Source organism: Myripristis murdjan, chromosome 8 (genome assembly GCF_902150065.1).
Source record: "Myripristis murdjan chromosome 8, fMyrMur1.1, whole genome shotgun sequence".
In the NCBI taxonomy this organism is placed as follows: Eukaryota; Metazoa; Chordata; class Actinopteri; order Holocentriformes; family Holocentridae; genus Myripristis; species Myripristis murdjan.
The window spans coordinates 30,084,661-30,101,312 of NC_043987.1; the positions used below are offsets into that span (position 1 = coordinate 30,084,661).

At 42.5% G+C, this 16,652-nt stretch overlaps 1 protein-coding gene across 4 annotated transcripts; it reads right to left on the reverse strand.

Annotated features, from left to right (window-relative positions):
* Window positions 1-125: 125 nt before the first annotated feature.
* Window positions 126-15,994, reverse strand: sgf29 (SAGA complex associated factor 29). Of its 4 annotated transcripts, none has more exons than XM_030058968.1 (10): window positions 15,877-15,994; window positions 14,942-15,015; window positions 14,718-14,793; window positions 14,010-14,082; window positions 12,478-12,542; window positions 11,751-11,880; window positions 7,756-7,902; window positions 3,996-4,031; window positions 2,826-2,988; window positions 126-380 (listed from the first exon to the last, which is right to left on the reverse strand). In XM_030058968.1, the coding sequence occupies exons 2-10, from the start codon at window positions 15,005-15,007 to the stop codon at window positions 264-266; spliced, it is 873 nt and encodes a 290-aa protein (XP_029914828.1). In that variant the 5' UTR covers window positions 15,008-15,015; window positions 15,877-15,994; the 3' UTR covers window positions 126-263. The 4 variants fall into 4 exon arrangements, with proteins under 4 accessions (XP_029914828.1, XP_029914830.1, XP_029914829.1 ...); XM_030058970.1 differs by having other exon boundaries at window positions 14,942-15,009; window positions 15,877-15,946; XM_030058969.1 differs by lacking the exon at window positions 15,877-15,994 and adding an exon at window positions 15,623-15,808.
* Between the last annotated feature and the right edge of the window lie 658 nt (window positions 15,995-16,652).

Genomic DNA, 16,652 nt, shown 5'->3' on the forward strand with positions numbered 1-16,652 from the left:
CCAAAAATGTGTCCAAAAAAAAACAAAAAACAAAAAAAAACATGACGGGAGCTGGAAAGTCTGTCTCAACTTTGGGTTCAAATGCTTTGTCAGCATTGTCTGATGTGTGTTTCAACCAGTTTGAGTTTTTTTTTGACAGATGTTCCTCTAACCCTGTTCAGATGAAATGGAAATTAGTGTTATTCTGAAGCGCGGATGTTCCCAAAGCAGGTTTCATTGTCGTTGTCTCTTGGTCTCCTCCGGTCTCGGTTTCCGTTCTTTGGTCACTTCTTCTTGTTCTCCTTGCAGGCCACCACGTAGCGCTGGGCCACGTTGAGCGGAGGGGAGTAGCCGTCGGCATACGACGTGTCCTCAAATAGCACCGAGTAGTCGTCCTGAGGCTGCAAACACACAGGTGCTCTGGTTAGATCATACTCTACAGGTTTGGTGGCATCACTGCTGGATTAGTTGCCGAGGCGACAGGAACATGGCTAGAAGAGAGCTGATTTACCTGCAGATGCTACAGTAAGATAGTCAAAACTGTTAGCTTTGCTGTGTGTCACTCTGTCATCCTCCTCTAGTGGCTCAACTGGTATTTAATCTGTTTTAGAGAGAGGTATATTTTCCACCGCCTCTGCATGTATCCAGTTCCAAACAAAACTCAAACCTCATCAGTTCTTAGAGAGCAATCAGAGATTTCTAACAGTAAGAACATAATTAGTAAGTCATCTACACCTCACATCTGATTACTTTAATTTGACGAGTCAGTGTTGCACTTGCCCTGTCCTAAATAAAAAAGCTACAGAGTACAACACAAGGCTTTCAGTCACAACCCAAACCATCTGGAAGCCATATTGGAGGTCCTCAGCATTTGGACAACAGCGGCTAAGAATGGCTGACACCGTTTCTAAAATTAGGACTCAACTGCCTAAGCAGCATTTAAAGTGTGAACTGATTTTGTGTTTATCTGACCAGGACAATTTCAGTATTTCTGACTTCACTGCCATGGTTTATATCAGTGACTACAACAGTGTTTTAGTATTGGAAAAAAAAAGTACTGCTAAAAATCAGGCTAAAATTGAGCTATAAGGGGCAACTGACCCATTAAGAAAGCAGCACTGAAAAAGGCCCATAAATGTCCCTTCTGGATTCAAAATGTGTGGTCCTTAGTCCGCTGACCTCACTGCTGCAGGTCCTCTCTCCTCTGCTTCTCTCTCCTTCGTCTGCTCTCATCTCTCAGTTCCAAATCGCTGGACTCCACTTCATGTTGGCCAACCAAATCATAATAGACTGCACTGACTTCAAAATCTGGAGCATAGGTAGCCATTCTGAGTCATTTAACCAAGATTTAAAAAAAAAAAAAAATAGAAAAAAGAAAGAAATACAAGATGAAACTCTTTTTGAAAGCAGACCCTGAGGGAACAGCAGTCGACACAGAACAAATTTTCTGGGCCAGGAGCTCATCAACGCAACAAAAGGGCTTTTTTCCCTAAGTAGCCCGCTATAATCATGTAACGTGTTATATGATCTTACAATGAACTGAAGTCTGAGTGTTTCAAATTCAAAAAGAAAGTGAATATTTGTTCTGTACTGATGAATGTTCCCTGGCGGTTTTCAAAAGGGACGCGAGGACAAGTGACAGATGATTTATTGCCGATTCTAGCCTTATATTCGTAAAACGACTGGCAATAGCCACCTATTTTCCAGATTTTGAGATGTGGAGTGATTCTGAAACAGATTTTTTTTTTCCTTCCACCAGCCGACCTTATTTAGGCTTCATTAACCAGAGTCGACTTGTAAGTGCAACAGATGGACAGGGACGGAGTGAGGAGAGAGGAGCAGAGAAAACACAACCTGTAGCAGCAAAGCTAATAGACTAAAGTGTGTTTTCAACCCAAAAAGCATCTTTCTGCCAAGATGGCTCAGTTACACCACTGAGTTCATCTGGAGCCTGATTTTTCAGGGAGTCTACAGGAATCAGAGTATTAAATTTAACGCTTGTCAAGACCATTCCAAGATCAAACTGGAAAAAAAGCATCCTTTTCTTATTCAAATGAGCACTTCAGGTAAGTGTAAAGGTAAGTACAATATATTTGGTCTTGTGCCGAGGTCATTTTCTTTCAGGTGACGTCAACTGCAGCTGGTAGAGAAAATGAAATTAGGATTTTTTTTCAAACAGTAAATCCAAGGATATCTGTGGATTTCTCTCTACAGATATAATATTTTGGTTTCTTATGTGCATATAAATGCAGTGTACGAGAGTAAGAATAAAGGGAGTAATCTGCAACAGGCAAGTTAAGTGTAGCATGTCAATAGTAAGAAAGTAAAAATAAAGTTCAGTGGTAGTATCAAAAATGTTAATTTTCATGCAGGAAATCTTGACAATTTCTGAAAAAATAATTATAAATTAAATTAGATAACATGTTTAAGTGGAATTTAAGACTTAATAAATTCAAATGTAAGACTGTTTAATGACTTTTAAGGTCTAATATTTTCTAAATTGACTTAAAGACATTTTAAGACTTTTTGAGGACATGCAGACACCCTGTTTTTTGCTGTATGTCTCTCAATAGTAACACAAGTTAGAAACGCAGCCTTACTGTAAAATCTGATTTACATAACAGAAAAGAGCCTCACCACCACAGTACTTTTAATCTCTCTCTCTTTCCTTGCTCGGCTGATATACATGTATTTATTTTTTTTTGCACTGAGCCAGTTCTCTAGCTGACCTCCATGATGGCGCTAGACGTGGTTGCTAGGAGACTTGTGATGCAACCTCAGAGCCTCTGCTCCGGCTGGGCGTCACAGCTAAATTTACTGCTGTAATGTGGGCTGGTGGGTCTCACCCTGTGTGGCGGAGTGTGGATGAGGGCCCGGTAGAAGCAGGTGGTCTGGGGGTAGAGGGCCAGCACCAGCTGGTCTTTACTGAACAGGGCCTCGGGGTCCGTCTCTGGGTTGGCCTTCCACTGGGGGAGCGGGATGATGCGCCTCCTGCTCAGAGTGTGTCTCCTGATCAAATACAACCACAAACACATTTCAGCCACAGATATTTCTGGAGCGACAGTGTTTATTCAGCCTGAGTGTGAGACCAGAGGGTTAAAGGTTTGACTGATATGGGCTTTTGGAGGCTGACAGCAGTGCTAATATTTTGTGCCAATTTTCAGTATCTTTACATTTGACTATTTTTGTTCTGCAAATTTCAAGTGTTTCCCGACAATTTTAGTTTTGCCAGAATAAAAAGGCCTCTGTATCGTCATTTAGACCAGTGGCTCCCAAACCAGCCCTCAAGGACTCCCTGCAGGTTTTTTATTCCAGCTCTACTCTTGCACGCCTGATTCAGTTAAGGCCCTCACACCTTCATACACGCCTTGTTCAGACAGATCTGTTTCAACCAATCAGCATGAAGCCCTTAAATGGATCAAGTGTGACAGAGAAGAGCTGAAACAAAAACCTACATGACAAGAGGTCCTTGAGGACTGGTTTGGGAATCAGTGGTTTAGACCACCATGGGATACCAAAGCTCTTCATGGAAACCCAGAGCAGTCAAATTCTTTCAGACAGAGTGAGCAGCTCTGTGGGCTTTTCCCACACCACATGACTGACTTCTCTAGTCAGCTGTCTGACAGAAAAATAAAAATATACATTATTTCAGAGCTATGGTGAAGGAGGAACCTCCATCATATCAGAAGTGGACGACTGGACATTTTTAGCTTTCTAATTAAGAGGCCAGCAGCAAACAGCAAATACATCAGTTTATTCCAACAAGAAATGGTTAACTGAAAATGTGACCCAAAGAGACTGACAGGGTAACGGAGACAGAGAGGGAAACCACACGAAGGAGGGAGTGGGAAACTGGAAGAAAGGATGTTGTGGATAAAGGCAGGAGGATAAACACTGAGAGACAGAAAACAGAAAGGGGAAAAAAAGAAATGACTGAACATCAAGAGTACAGAACAGATGTCAGTAATGATGAGCGGTTGGAAATGGAGAATATGAAATGATTAAAGCTGACTCACTCTTTGCCTTCTTCATCAATATCATCCACTTCATATCTAGAAGAAGGAAAGACACAAGAAGTCATTTTTGAAACTGTCTGACAATGAAAATAATTGTGACACCTTGGTGCAATTATCAAAAACAAATGGTAATTAAAGCTGCAAGCAGCGTTGGACGGGCCCTCGCCCCCCCGTGCACGTCGGGGACGGCGCGCGTGTCGAAGTGTAGACAATTCGTCCGTTTGTGCCAGTTTTGAGGGTATTTTTCGGTGCTTTTATTTTGAAAGAGTTTTGGACTTTTATTTTGAAAGGCCGCGGAAGTCCTAGTGTGTGACCGACAGGACTACTGGCAGCTGCTGCATGATCACACCAAAATGCAGGCACACACACTCACTCACTCACTCACTCACTCACTCACTCACAGAAACACACACACACACACACATACGCACACGTGCACACACACACACACACACACACACACACACACACACACACACACACACACACAAACACACAACGCCAACAAAAAACCCACTGGTAGTACATTCGCTGCTGGTGCCCCTCTGGCCACTAGCAGCGCCCCTCCAGCAGATGGCGCCCTTAGCATGTCCTAGTGTGTGACTGACTTGAGTACTGGCAGCTGCTGCATGATCACACCAAAATGCAGGCAGACAGAGAAATCCTCATTCAATCCAGTGGAGAAATCCAGAAAACCCACCCCTTTTTGAGGTGTCACAGCTCGGTCACCGTTTAAGTGACAGACTTGATTCAAAGTTTAAACGAGGCACGAGACTTGGATCTATAAATCTCCCATTTACATGATTTTGCTATCTTTTACCGTTTTTGAGTTATGGCAGTTTTAGTTTGAGAGTGTTTTCTGCTCCCTCTGAGCTCTTACAATGGGTGTGTATTGCGCATTCCTGAGGCAGCTAGAGTGAGTCACATGTCCAGGCAGAGTGCAGAGCAGAGCACACCAGAGTCAAAAATGTTTGAAAACTCTTCACAGCTTCCACAAACTTGGTCCAATCCACATCAAAACTACATATTTTTGTAGGAATTTTTGTCCTCTTTCCATCTGCATAGTTTTCAAAGCCGTCAGACTTTTACTTTAGACTCCAGGGGCTTAATTAGTGCCAAGTGTCAGCCCTTCACACCAAACTCCATGGGAAAAAATGAGGTTTTGGCTCTGGCCACTCCGACTTTGAGGGCTTATAAAATCCAAACGAATCGAGTAATGACGGAGTCTTTAGCAACTTTTGTTCAGCACTGTGTCCTCTGTCATCTGTTAAATTTTCAAGCTGCTGACATTTACGGCCTGGGAGGAGAGAGATTTTGTTCAAAGCGGAATTTTGGGCGAGAACGTGAACATTCCAACGCAAATTCTGGACTTCCTGTTGGTTTTAGGTCAGGGGTGTCAGCGCGTGATTTGTAGGGCTTGATGAGACCTACATTTCGGCATTGGTTTGGTGTTTCTATCACATTCCTGTGGGCCGCAGTGGCTGCCTTTGTGTGCCTAGGTGGCGCTACCGAGCCCATTTTTGCACTTAGGGGGTCCGTTTGTCCATTTTATCAAATTTTTCACCAGACCTGGCCTGCGTGCCGAATTTGGTGAGTTTTGGAGCATGTTTAGGGGGTCAAATTAAGGGTTATTTAGACGTAATAATAATTAAAGCTGCAAGCAGCGTTGGACGGGCCCTCGCCCCCCCGTGCACGTCGGGGACGGCGCGCGTGTCGAAGTGTAGACAATTCGTCCGTTTGTGCCAGTTTTGAGGGTATTTTTCGGTGCTTTTATTTTGAAAGAGTTTTGGACTTTTATTTTGAAAGGCCGCGGAAGTCCTAGTGTGTGACCGACAGGACTACTGGCAGCTGCTGCATGATCACACCAAAATGCAGGCACACACACTCACTCACTCACTCACTCACTCACTCACTCACAGAAACACACACACACACACACATACGCACACGTGCACACACACACACACACACACACACACACACACACACACAAACACACAACGCCAACAAAAAACCCACTGGTAGTACATTCGCTGCTGGTGCCCCTCTGGCCACTAGCAGCGCCCCTCCAGCAGATGGCGCCCTTAGCATGTCCTAGTGTGTGACTGACTTGAGTACTGGCAGCTGCTGCATGATCACACCAAAATGCAGGCAGACAGAGAAATCCTCATTCAATCCAGTGGAGAAATCCAGAAAACCCACCCCTTTTTGAGGTGTCACAGCTCGGTCACCGTTTAAGTGACAGACTTGATTCAAAGTTTAAACGAGGCACGAGACTTGGATCTATAAATCTCCCATTTACATGATTTTGCTATCTTTTACCGTTTTTGAGTTATGGCAGTTTTAGTTTGAGAGTGTTTTCTGCTCCCTCTGAGCTCTTACAATGGGTGTGTATTGCGCATTCCTGAGGCAGCTAGAGTGAGTCACATGTCCAGGCAGAGTGCAGAGCAGAGCACACCAGAGTCAAAAATGTTTGAAAACTCTTCACAGCTTCCACAAACTTGGTCCAATCCACATCAAAACTACATATTTTTGTAGGAATTTTTGTCCTCTTTCCATCTGCATAGTTTTCAAAGCCGTCAGACTTTTACTTTAGACTCCAGGGGCTTAATTAGTGCCAAGTGTCAGCCCTTCACACCAAACTCCATGGGAAAAAATGAGGTTTTGGCTCTGGCCACTCCGACTTTGAGGGCTTATAAAATCCAAACGAATCGAGTAATGACGGAGTCTTTAGCAACTTTTGTTCAGCACTGTGTCCTCTGTCATCTGTTAAATTTTCAAGCTGCTGACATTTACGGCCTGGGAGGAGAGAGATTTTGTTCAAAGCGGAATTTTGGGCGAGAACGTGAACATTCCAACGCAAATTCTGGACTTCCTGTTGGTTTTAGGTCAGGGGTGTCAGCGCGTGATTTGTAGGGCTTGATGAGACCTACATTTCGGCATTGGTTTGGTGTTTCTATCACATTCCTGTGGGCCGCAGTGGCTGCCTTTGTGTGCCTAGGTGGCGCTACCGAGCCCATTTTTGCACTTAGGGGGTCCGTTTGTCCATTTTATCAAATTTTTCACCAGACCTGGCCTGCGTGCCGAATTTGGTGAGTTTTGGAGCATGTTTAGGGGGTCAAATTAAGGGTTATTTAGACGTAATAATAATAAGAAAGGAGAAGAAAAAGAAAAAGAAAAAAACACTACAATAACAATAGGGCTTCGCACTGTTCCAGTGCTCGGGCCCTAATAAGAAAGGAGAAGAAAAAGAAAAAGAAAAAAACACTACAATAACAATAGGGCTTCGCACTGTTCCAGTGCTCGGGCCCTAAAAAGGTCTGCTGACGTCTACTTCATGTCAGCGGTGGTGTTTGTACAACTGTTTCTCAAAATAAACACATTTCTAGTAAACCCTGGTGCTTCCTGTTGCTCAGTTTGCTTTTTTGTGGTCAAAGGTTTTCTCTTGGTCTCTGCTGAAAAGGATCAGCATGTTTCACTCCTTCCACCCTCAGCCAGAAGCTTCCAGAAACTCTGAAACTTTTTCTGCATTTGCTATGGAGGAATGGTGCGCTCTTCCTGTATTGTGCTATAAAGCGATTCGGCAGATTTCCCACCAAATCCAAACTGGTGTCACATTATGTCTTTTCCACAATGGCCTATTTTCTGCATGATAAAAAGAATAATATCTCAAAATCCAAGTCTGAATCAGGACTTTCTGACTCTTTTATTCTAATCGAGTCCACAGGAGTTTTTTTGGTGGTTATTTTTAAAAGCGTACTTGTTGGTGGAGTGGCTGTAGCTGACGACCTCAGCCAGGATCCACTGCTCGTCTCCGTCCACAGCCTTCACTCTCGCCGCGACCTTATCCCCCTGCTTGGCCACATAGTCGCTGCTGGCTGGCGTCGCTCCGCACAGGGGAGGAGGACTGGGGGTCAGAGAGAGCATTTAACAGAAGGAATCATAAGGGAGAAAGTGAAGAAGATAAAGAGAAATAGCTGTACGGTTGAGAATAGGATAATGCACAATACTGTTTTTTTTTTTCCCAATATGAGATATGCTGATATTTCCCAGCTCTTTTGGTCGATTGCCAATGCCAATAGCAATATATGCTCATTTTTTTCCACCACATCAAGTCTCTCCTGTAGTGAAATTAACATATTATTATGCTTTATTGTGAAGGCCCACTGGCAGATGCAGACATAAATTAAAGCTGCAAGCAGCGTTGGACGGGCCCTCGCCCCCCCGTGCACGTCGGGGACGGCGCGCGTGTCGAAGCATAGACAATTCGTCCGTTTGTGCCAGTTTTAAGGGTATTTTTCGGTACTTTTATTGTGAAAGAGTTTTGGGCTTTTATTTTGAAAGGCCGCGGAAGTCCTAGTGTGTGACCGACAGGACTACTGGCAGCTGCTGCATGATCACACCAAAATGCAGGCACACACACTCACTCACTCACTCAGTCACTCACTCACTCACACAAACACACACACACACACACACACACACATACGCACGTGCACACACACACACACACGTGCGCACACACACACACACACACACACACACACACACACACACACACACACACACGACGCCAACAAAAACCCACTGGTAGTACATTCACTGCTGGTGCCCCTCTGGCCACTAGCAGCGCCCCTCCAGCAGATGGCGCCCTTAGCATGTCCTAGTGTGTGACTGACTTGAGTACTGGCAGCTGTGGCATGATCACACCAAAATGCAGGCAGACAGAGAAATCCTCATTCAATCCAGTGGAGAAATCCAGAAAACCCACCCCTGTTTGAGGTGTCACAGCTCGGTCACCGTTTGAGTTACAGACTTGATTCAAAGCTTAAACGAGTCACGAGACTCGGATCTATAAATCTCCCATTGACATGATTTTGCTATCTTTTACCGTTTTTGAGTTATGGCAGTTTTAGTTTGAGAGTGTTTTCTGCTCCCTCTGAGCTCTTACAATGGGTGTGTATTGCGCATTCCTGAGGCAGCTAGAGTGAGTCACATGTCCAGGCAGAGTGCAGAGCAGAGCACACCAGAGTCAAAAATGTTTGAAAACTCTTCACAGCTCCCACAAACTTGGTCCAATCCACATCAAAACTATATATTTTTGTAGGAATTTTTGTCCTCTTTCCATCTGCATAGTTTTCAAAGCCGTCAGACTTTTACTTTAGACTCCAGGGGCTTAATTAGTGCCAAAAGTCAGCCTGTTCATACCAAACTCCATGGGAAAAAATGAGGTTTTGGCTCTGGCCACTCCGACTTGGAGGGCTTATAAAATCCAAACGATTTGAATTAATAACAAGTCTTTAGCAACTTTTGTTAAGCACTGTGTCCTCTGTCATCTGTTAAATTTTCAAGCCGCTGACATTTACGCCCTGGGAGGAGAAAGATTTTGTTCAAAGCGGAATTTTGGGTGTGAACGTGAACATTCCAATGGAAATTGCGGACTTCCTGTTGGTTTTAGGTCGGGGGTGTCAGCGCGTGATTTGTAGGGCTTGATGAGACCTACATTTCGGCGTTGGTTTGGTGTTTGTATCACATTCCTGTGGCCCGCAGCGGCTGCCTTTGTGTGCCTAGGTGGCGCTACCGAGCCCATTTTTGCACTTAGGGGGTCCGTTTGTCCATTTTATCAAATTTTTCGCCAGACCTGGCCTGCGTGCCGAATTTGGTGAGTTTTTGAGCATGTTTAGGGGGTCAAATTAAGGGTTACTTAGACGTAATAATAATAAGAAAGGAGAAGGAGAAGAAAATTAAAGCTGCAAGCAGCGTTGGACGGGCCCTCGCCCCCCCCTGCACGTCGGGGACGCCGCGCGTGTCGAAGCGCAGACAATTCGTCCGTGTGTTCCAGTTTTAAGGGTATTTTTCGGTGCTTTTATTGTGAAAGAGTTTTGGGCTTTTATTTTGAAAGGCCGCGGAAGTCCTAGTGTGTGACCGACAGGACTACTGGCAGCTGCTGCATGATCACACCAAAATGCAGGCACACACACTCACTCACTCACTCACTCACTCACTCACTCACTCACACAAACACACACAAACACACACACACACACACATACACACGTGCACACACACACACGTGCACACACACACACACGTGCACACACACACACACGACGCCAACAAAAACCCACTGGTAGTACATTCGCTGCTGGTGTCCCTCTGGCCACGAGCAGCGCCCCACCAGCAGATGGCGCCCTTAGCATGTCCTAGTGTGTGACTGACTTGAGTACTGGCAGCTGTGGCATGATCACACCAAAATGCAGGCAGACAGAGAAATCCTCATTCAATCCAGTGGAGAAATCCAGAAAACCCACCCCTGTTTGAGGTGTCACAGCTCGGTCACCGTTTGAGTTACAGACTTGATTCAAAGCTTAAACGAGTCACGAGACTCGGATCTATAAATCTCCCATTTACATGATTTTGCTATCTTTTACCGTTTTTTAGTTATGGCAGTTTTAGTTTGAGAGTGTTTTCTGCTCCCTCTGAGCTTTTACAATGGGTGTGTATTGCGCATTCCTGAGGCAGCTAGAGTGAGTCACATGTCCAGGCAGAGTGCAGAGCAGAGCACACCAGAGTCAAAAATGTTTGAAAACTCTTCATAGCTCCCACAAACTTGGTCCAATCCACATCAAAACTTCATATTTTTGTAGGAATTTCCGTCCTCTTTCCATCTGCATAGTTTTCAAAGCCGTCAGACTTTTACTTTACACTGCAGGGGCCTAATTAGTGCCAAAAGTCAGCCTCTTCACACCAAAGTCCATGGGAAAAAATGAGATTTTGGTTCTGGCCCCTCCGACTTGGAGGTGTTATCACATCCAAACGAATCGAGTAATGACGAAATCCTTCAGAACTTTTGTTCAGCACTCTGTCCTCTGTCATCTGTGCAATTTTCAAGCCGCTGACATTTACGGCCTGGGAGGAGATAGATTTTGTTCAAAGCGGAATTTTGGGCGAGAACGTGATGTTCAAACGCAAATTGCGGACTTCCTGTTGGTTTTAGGTCGGGGGTGTCAGCGCGTGAATTGTAGGGGTTGATGAGACCTACATTTCGGCAGTGGTTTGGTCTTTCTATCACATTCCTGTGGGCCACAGCGGCTGCCTTTGTGTGCCTAGGTGGCGCTACCGAGCCCATTTTTGCACTTAGGGGGTCCGTTTGTCCATTTTATCAAATTTTTCACCAGACCTGGCCTGCGTGCCGAATTTGGTGAGTTTTTGAGCATGTTTAGGGGGTCAAATTAAGGCCTAATGACACGAGATAATAATAAGAAGAAAAAAAAACGAAGCAATAACAATAGGGCTTCGCACTGTTCCAGTGCTCGGGCCCTAAAAACACTACAAAAACAATAGGGCTTCGCACTGTTCCAGTGCTCGGGCCCTAAATACGCTTTTCAAAACGTACACACTAACTGAGCAAAATAAGAAAACTACTTTATACTTAGGTTATCGAAAACATGTAATATTTATTTTAATGTAACATTTTTCAGCAGAGATTTTCAGTTCAGGCCACGACAGATTTTTTATTTTCAAAGCTGATATCAGCTGATTAGGATTATGTGCTGATATTATCTTGCATCCCTAGTTGAATATAGAAAGTTTGAAAGCGCCACAGTCAGTATTTGCTTAAATGTGTTTTGATAAAAGATACATTGTTATTTACATGACCTTTTAACAGCTGCAGTTTCCTTAAAGCGGCATGCAAAAACACTAACATGGGGGGTTAAAGACGTTCAGCATGAAAACATGAATCCTGACGGCTACCTGTCCCCTGGCTTGCCGATCCACAGAGGGAGCGTCATGGCCGACTGCTGCAGGAGAGTCATCAGGACACCGCGTCTCATCGTCTTCCTGGGAGGATCGCTGTCACTGTAAACTCCTGCCATCTTAGCAGCTGGGGCACGACAGGCAATGAGAAGAGGGAAAAAAAAAAACACAGGAGTCGCTTTAAATTGGACCATAAACTGTTTCCATCCAACTGCAATGCACAAATTTGTCACAAACTTTGGAAATGTCACAAAAAAGGAAATGCAAATGCACTTCTGTCAACAAATAAACAGGCATCTTGAATATCGGAGAAACATTCATCAGAGAAAAAAAGAGTCTCTCAATAATTAACTCTTATGTCATATTTATCTTCATACAGCCACAACAGGCACCAGATACATGAGAGGGACAGCAGTTATGACATTTCTGGGCCAATCACACATTATTCATTTGATGCATTTCCACGGCTGTTTATTGTTGAATCTTGAGTCTTTTGAATCATAGTTAATTCATCTAAATAAATCTGCTAAACCAACTGCAACTATTTTTTGCAATAACGAAGGAGGAACATTTTTCTGTACATTTTTTTTTTATTTCCATCCATTTTTTCCTTGTTTGATAGATTTTGAAAAAACAACAACAAAACAATTCCCAACCAAGTTATACAAGGCAGATTTCATAAATATGAAACACCTTACCAACACACACACACACACACACGTACCTATTCGCCTCTCCTCCAATAAAGATTTGATCTCTGCGATTTTATCAAGAGCATGACGCAGAATGCTGTGAAAACAGGGAAATAAAAACCAGCCAACATGTCAAATGGGATTTTTCTTGGGTGCCCTGAACATGCTGCAGCGCTCCAGGCGACAATGAAAATGCTAAACATTTTTGTGATTATGGGATGACTACAAGAGGCCCCGGTGTAAAAGCCCTGTTTGGACAGGATTAGTGTTACAGAGCGGCCTGGATGATGTAACATCAAGTAGTTTCAGTGAACAACCTGGACAAGATGAATCTCATACTCAGATATTCCCCAGAGTAACATCCATTGCCAATGCCATTCATTTTTGGAAATACACTTTCAAAATTTTTAAAACACAAAACTCACAAGGCCATCTTAATGATGGGTATTTTCTTATATTTGCTGTTGAGCAATGTCCACGTAAGATTCATGACAGGGTCTAAAACTGAATAAAATGTTTGCACTTGCGTTCTTATAATGATGAATCCACTGTCCTCGTAAACTGAACGAGCGTGCCAGTTGATCCTAATTAGTACAAAAGAGCATGAGACTGCAGGGCAAAGAGGAATTGATTGCGAAAAGTCAAGAACGCCCAAAGGAAAGTGTAAAGCGGGAGTGGAGAGAGACACACTCCAAATGTTAAAAACCTAACAGTTGTTATGCGGAGGTCTGCTGCAGGAAGGGAACACCAAACAAGCTGTCATGTCTGGCAGAGTCAGCAGAAGATAACGCAACAGGAAGAATAAGATGCATGAGATGCTATTAGTCATTCAGCGAATGTTGTATCCGGAGCATGGTGCCCAACTGACAAAGTAAAAAGAAGTTTGATCTCAAATCTGAAGCAAAAAAATATTGAATGAATGTAAGTGTTAACGCAGTTCACATCTCTGAATTTATTGTAAAAACCATGATGCTTTGTAAAATAAAGATTTAAAAAAAAAAAATTAAAAAATTATAAATTATAAAATAGAATACTTGAACTTAAATCCTGTAATATTATACAACTTTAGAAGTGAAGAAACTGCATGCACCAATTATTTTGAAAAAAAAAAAAAAACATGTCAGCACTCAAATGTATGTAAGATGTATAAGAGTGCTCCTGAGTGTGCATCGATTCTTTTCTTTTCCAAATCCCAAATAAGGAAACACTGGGGTGTGTCAGAAGCTTTGTGAAAACTTCTTGAGTGAGTTTTAAGAGGACATTTCACCTTAAGAACAGTTTGTGAATGAGGCCCATTGACTGTCGACCCAGACTGCCCTGGAGCTGACAGAGGACTCAGTGGTTTGTTGACAGTACATTATTCTTCTTATAAATATAACTCTTTTGGAGATGTGCACCCTGCAGTGAATACAAATGATCTTTTGCAGGGGATTTAAATCACTGAATTACACCAGTTACATTTTTATTACATGACTGCCTCCAGTCACGCTACTCCTGCTCAGTCGGGGCTTACAGTATGTCACTCTAGTGGTAATGTCTGTATGTGACTTCTGCAGCCACTCACCTGCACTCTGCTTCAGCATCTGCTTTAGCTGTGGTGTACAGTCCCCTCAGCTTGGTCCTGTAGTACGGCGAGGCTGGAAGAAACACGAAAACAGTGCATGTAATTAGGCACCTGTGATTATAAATAAATCTGGAGGCATATAATAGTGATAACTGGGGGGTTACAATGAATAGAACTCAGGCACATGTGCAAAACAGTGCTGAACTTGTTTTTCTACAGGTGTAATTATCATTTCGTGGAGTTGTAAAGGTCACTAGACACCCTGGAAATATCAAACCTACTGACCTCTACTGTAAATGGCAAGATAATTGTATAATGCAGCATTTTGGTACAGGTTCACCCAATAACAATGTATGGAAAGGCAAAGTATAACTGAGGAAGCAGAAATTTCTGCAACACATCTGTTTTACACAAGTAAGTGAAATTAAAAAGAGTCTTACAGAGGAGTCTCACCTAAATACACTAAACAGACAATAGAGGATGAGAAAAACAGTTGAAACAAGAATATTATAGATAAAATACATTAAAATGAATATTACAAACTTTAAAAAACTGTCTGTCTGTTGAGATGAGGGGAAAATGTCTGGAGTGAGGCTGGGCAGTCACATCAAAAACCTATGCCATGCACACACTCAAATGGCCAGAAATGCAACTTCAAATGCAACAACAGTTTTTGAAGATAAAAGTGTAACAAACACAGCAACTGACTTTTGTTTTCTGTCTGCATCCTTTCATGTGTTTTCTGAATGTTGAGCAGATTGTGTTCACTGCGTGACCTCTCCTCCTGAAAGAGAGCAACAGGGTTTATTTGAATTTGGTTGTCTATTTTGTATTTATGTACAAAGTCATACCTGGGTAATAATAAACTAAATATACTGTAGATACCCACCCTAGTCAGTTACAGAGACACCTTAAGGTTTCCCTGTACTCACCTGAGTTTGTTTGATGAGTTGATGCAGCTCTGTCAGTAGCTCTGCAATTTTGGTATCAGCTGACATGTCTGTAACTAGGAATGAAGCAACAAAGTTTGGTTTTGCCATTCATATTCTGTCCTATTACAATACCCAATCGCCTTGGTCTACTTAAAAAACCCATCAGTTTAAAGTTAAACTGGTTATTGGCAAAGCTGCATGCTCTCTAAAACGCAACTAACAACCTTTTCTGAAAGTTTAGAAAAAAATGGTGAGTTCGGCCAACAAATAGTCCACAAAGCAACAGGTAAATTCTTATAAAATCTCAATGTTGGGATTTGTTTACAGTGGCCGGTCCCGCCCCTCGTGGTGTATTCTGGTGGAGGATCGCCACAGAAATAGCAGTCTGACCAAATATAAAAATTGATATTTAATTGAAGACAGACCTGCTTGGTGTACTCTGTGTACGCCGAATTGAAGACTGGCTTGTAATAATTCGGGATAGGTCTAAAGTCACGTCCTAGCTGATATGTACATTTGGCGATAGACAGAGAATCTTTAAATTATCGATTTTCAAACGGAACAGTTGTCAGGCTCTCTCCATGCTGGAGAGGAGCGCGAATTTTACATCAACCTGCCGACAATAAAGATATCGTTGAGTTGGCTAGATGCAGGAGAGATGCATATTCTCGGATAACTGACCTTGAAGTCGTTTAAGTTATTATAAGGTTATGATTCCTGCAGAAATCAGGCCGCAAAATGTCCAGAAAAATGAATAACTGAATGGCGGGTTAGCAAACAGTACGCTCAGCTAGCGGATGTTAGCTAGCTAGCTTGTTTAGCGAACCCGATCTGATTTTTGTATGACTTAAACCGTTAGCTGTGTATTAGCTATATTAGTATCGTTAACTAACATGCTTTGTCTGTCTCCAAACATATTCCATAAAGGTGCCTACCGTATAAGTTTTGATTTATTGTCGGCTAGTTACATAGACTAGATTAGCTTCCACTGACAAGCGTCAAGTTAGCCGGAGAAGACGATGGAGTTTCCAGTCAAAACTTTCAAAATAAACTCCTGGGTACGAAACGCGTTTCAGTGTTTTTAGTCCAGTAATTTTAGGCCAAAATTGGGGTCAACCTAGGACAAATTGCAAGAGAAACAAACTCAACTGATTTTGTATCCTCAGTTTGTCCTGAGTGAGGGAAAAAAAGTCCCAAGAAATCCCATTGGTGGAAAGTTTTGAAAATCACCTCTATATGACCGTATAATACCAAAAACACTGTTTTTAACACACAGGGGAAAGGGTTCAAAATTTATTTTCAGATATCACTATGAAAATTCACCAGTTGATTACACACACAAAGACAAGAAAAAAAGTCAATTACAAGTTCTTTGAATTATTCTGTTTACACATGCATATCACACATTATCTGATTTGATATGCGCTAATAAGGAATATAAGGAATAAATGCCAGAAGAGACATTTAAACAATGAATTAAAAGGTTGCTATATATATAGTAACCTTGAATTAAAAGGTTACTATGTAACAGTGAATTAAAAGGTTACTATATATATAGTAACCTTTTAATTCACTGTTTAAATATCTGTTCTGGCATTTATTCCTTATATTCCTTATTAGCCCATATCAAATCAGATGATGTGTGATATGCATGTGTAAACAGAATAATTCAAAGAACTTGTAATTGACTTTTTTTCTTGTCTTTGTGTGT

Bases quoted from the DNA above. Each gene is read 5' to 3' on its own strand.
- sgf29 (XM_030058968.1), bottom strand. From the start codon at position 15,007: ATGTCAGCTGATACCAAAATTGCAGAGCTACTGACAGAGCTGCATCAA. The intron at 11,881-12,477 runs GTACGTGTGTGT...GTCGTGCCCCAG, and splicing joins ATTGGAGGAGAGGCGAATAG to CTGCTAAGATGGCAGGAGTT. The intron at 7,903-11,750 runs GTAGCCGTCAGG...TCTGACCCCCAG, and splicing joins ATCGGCAAGCCAGGGGACAG to TCCTCCTCCCCTGTGCGGAG.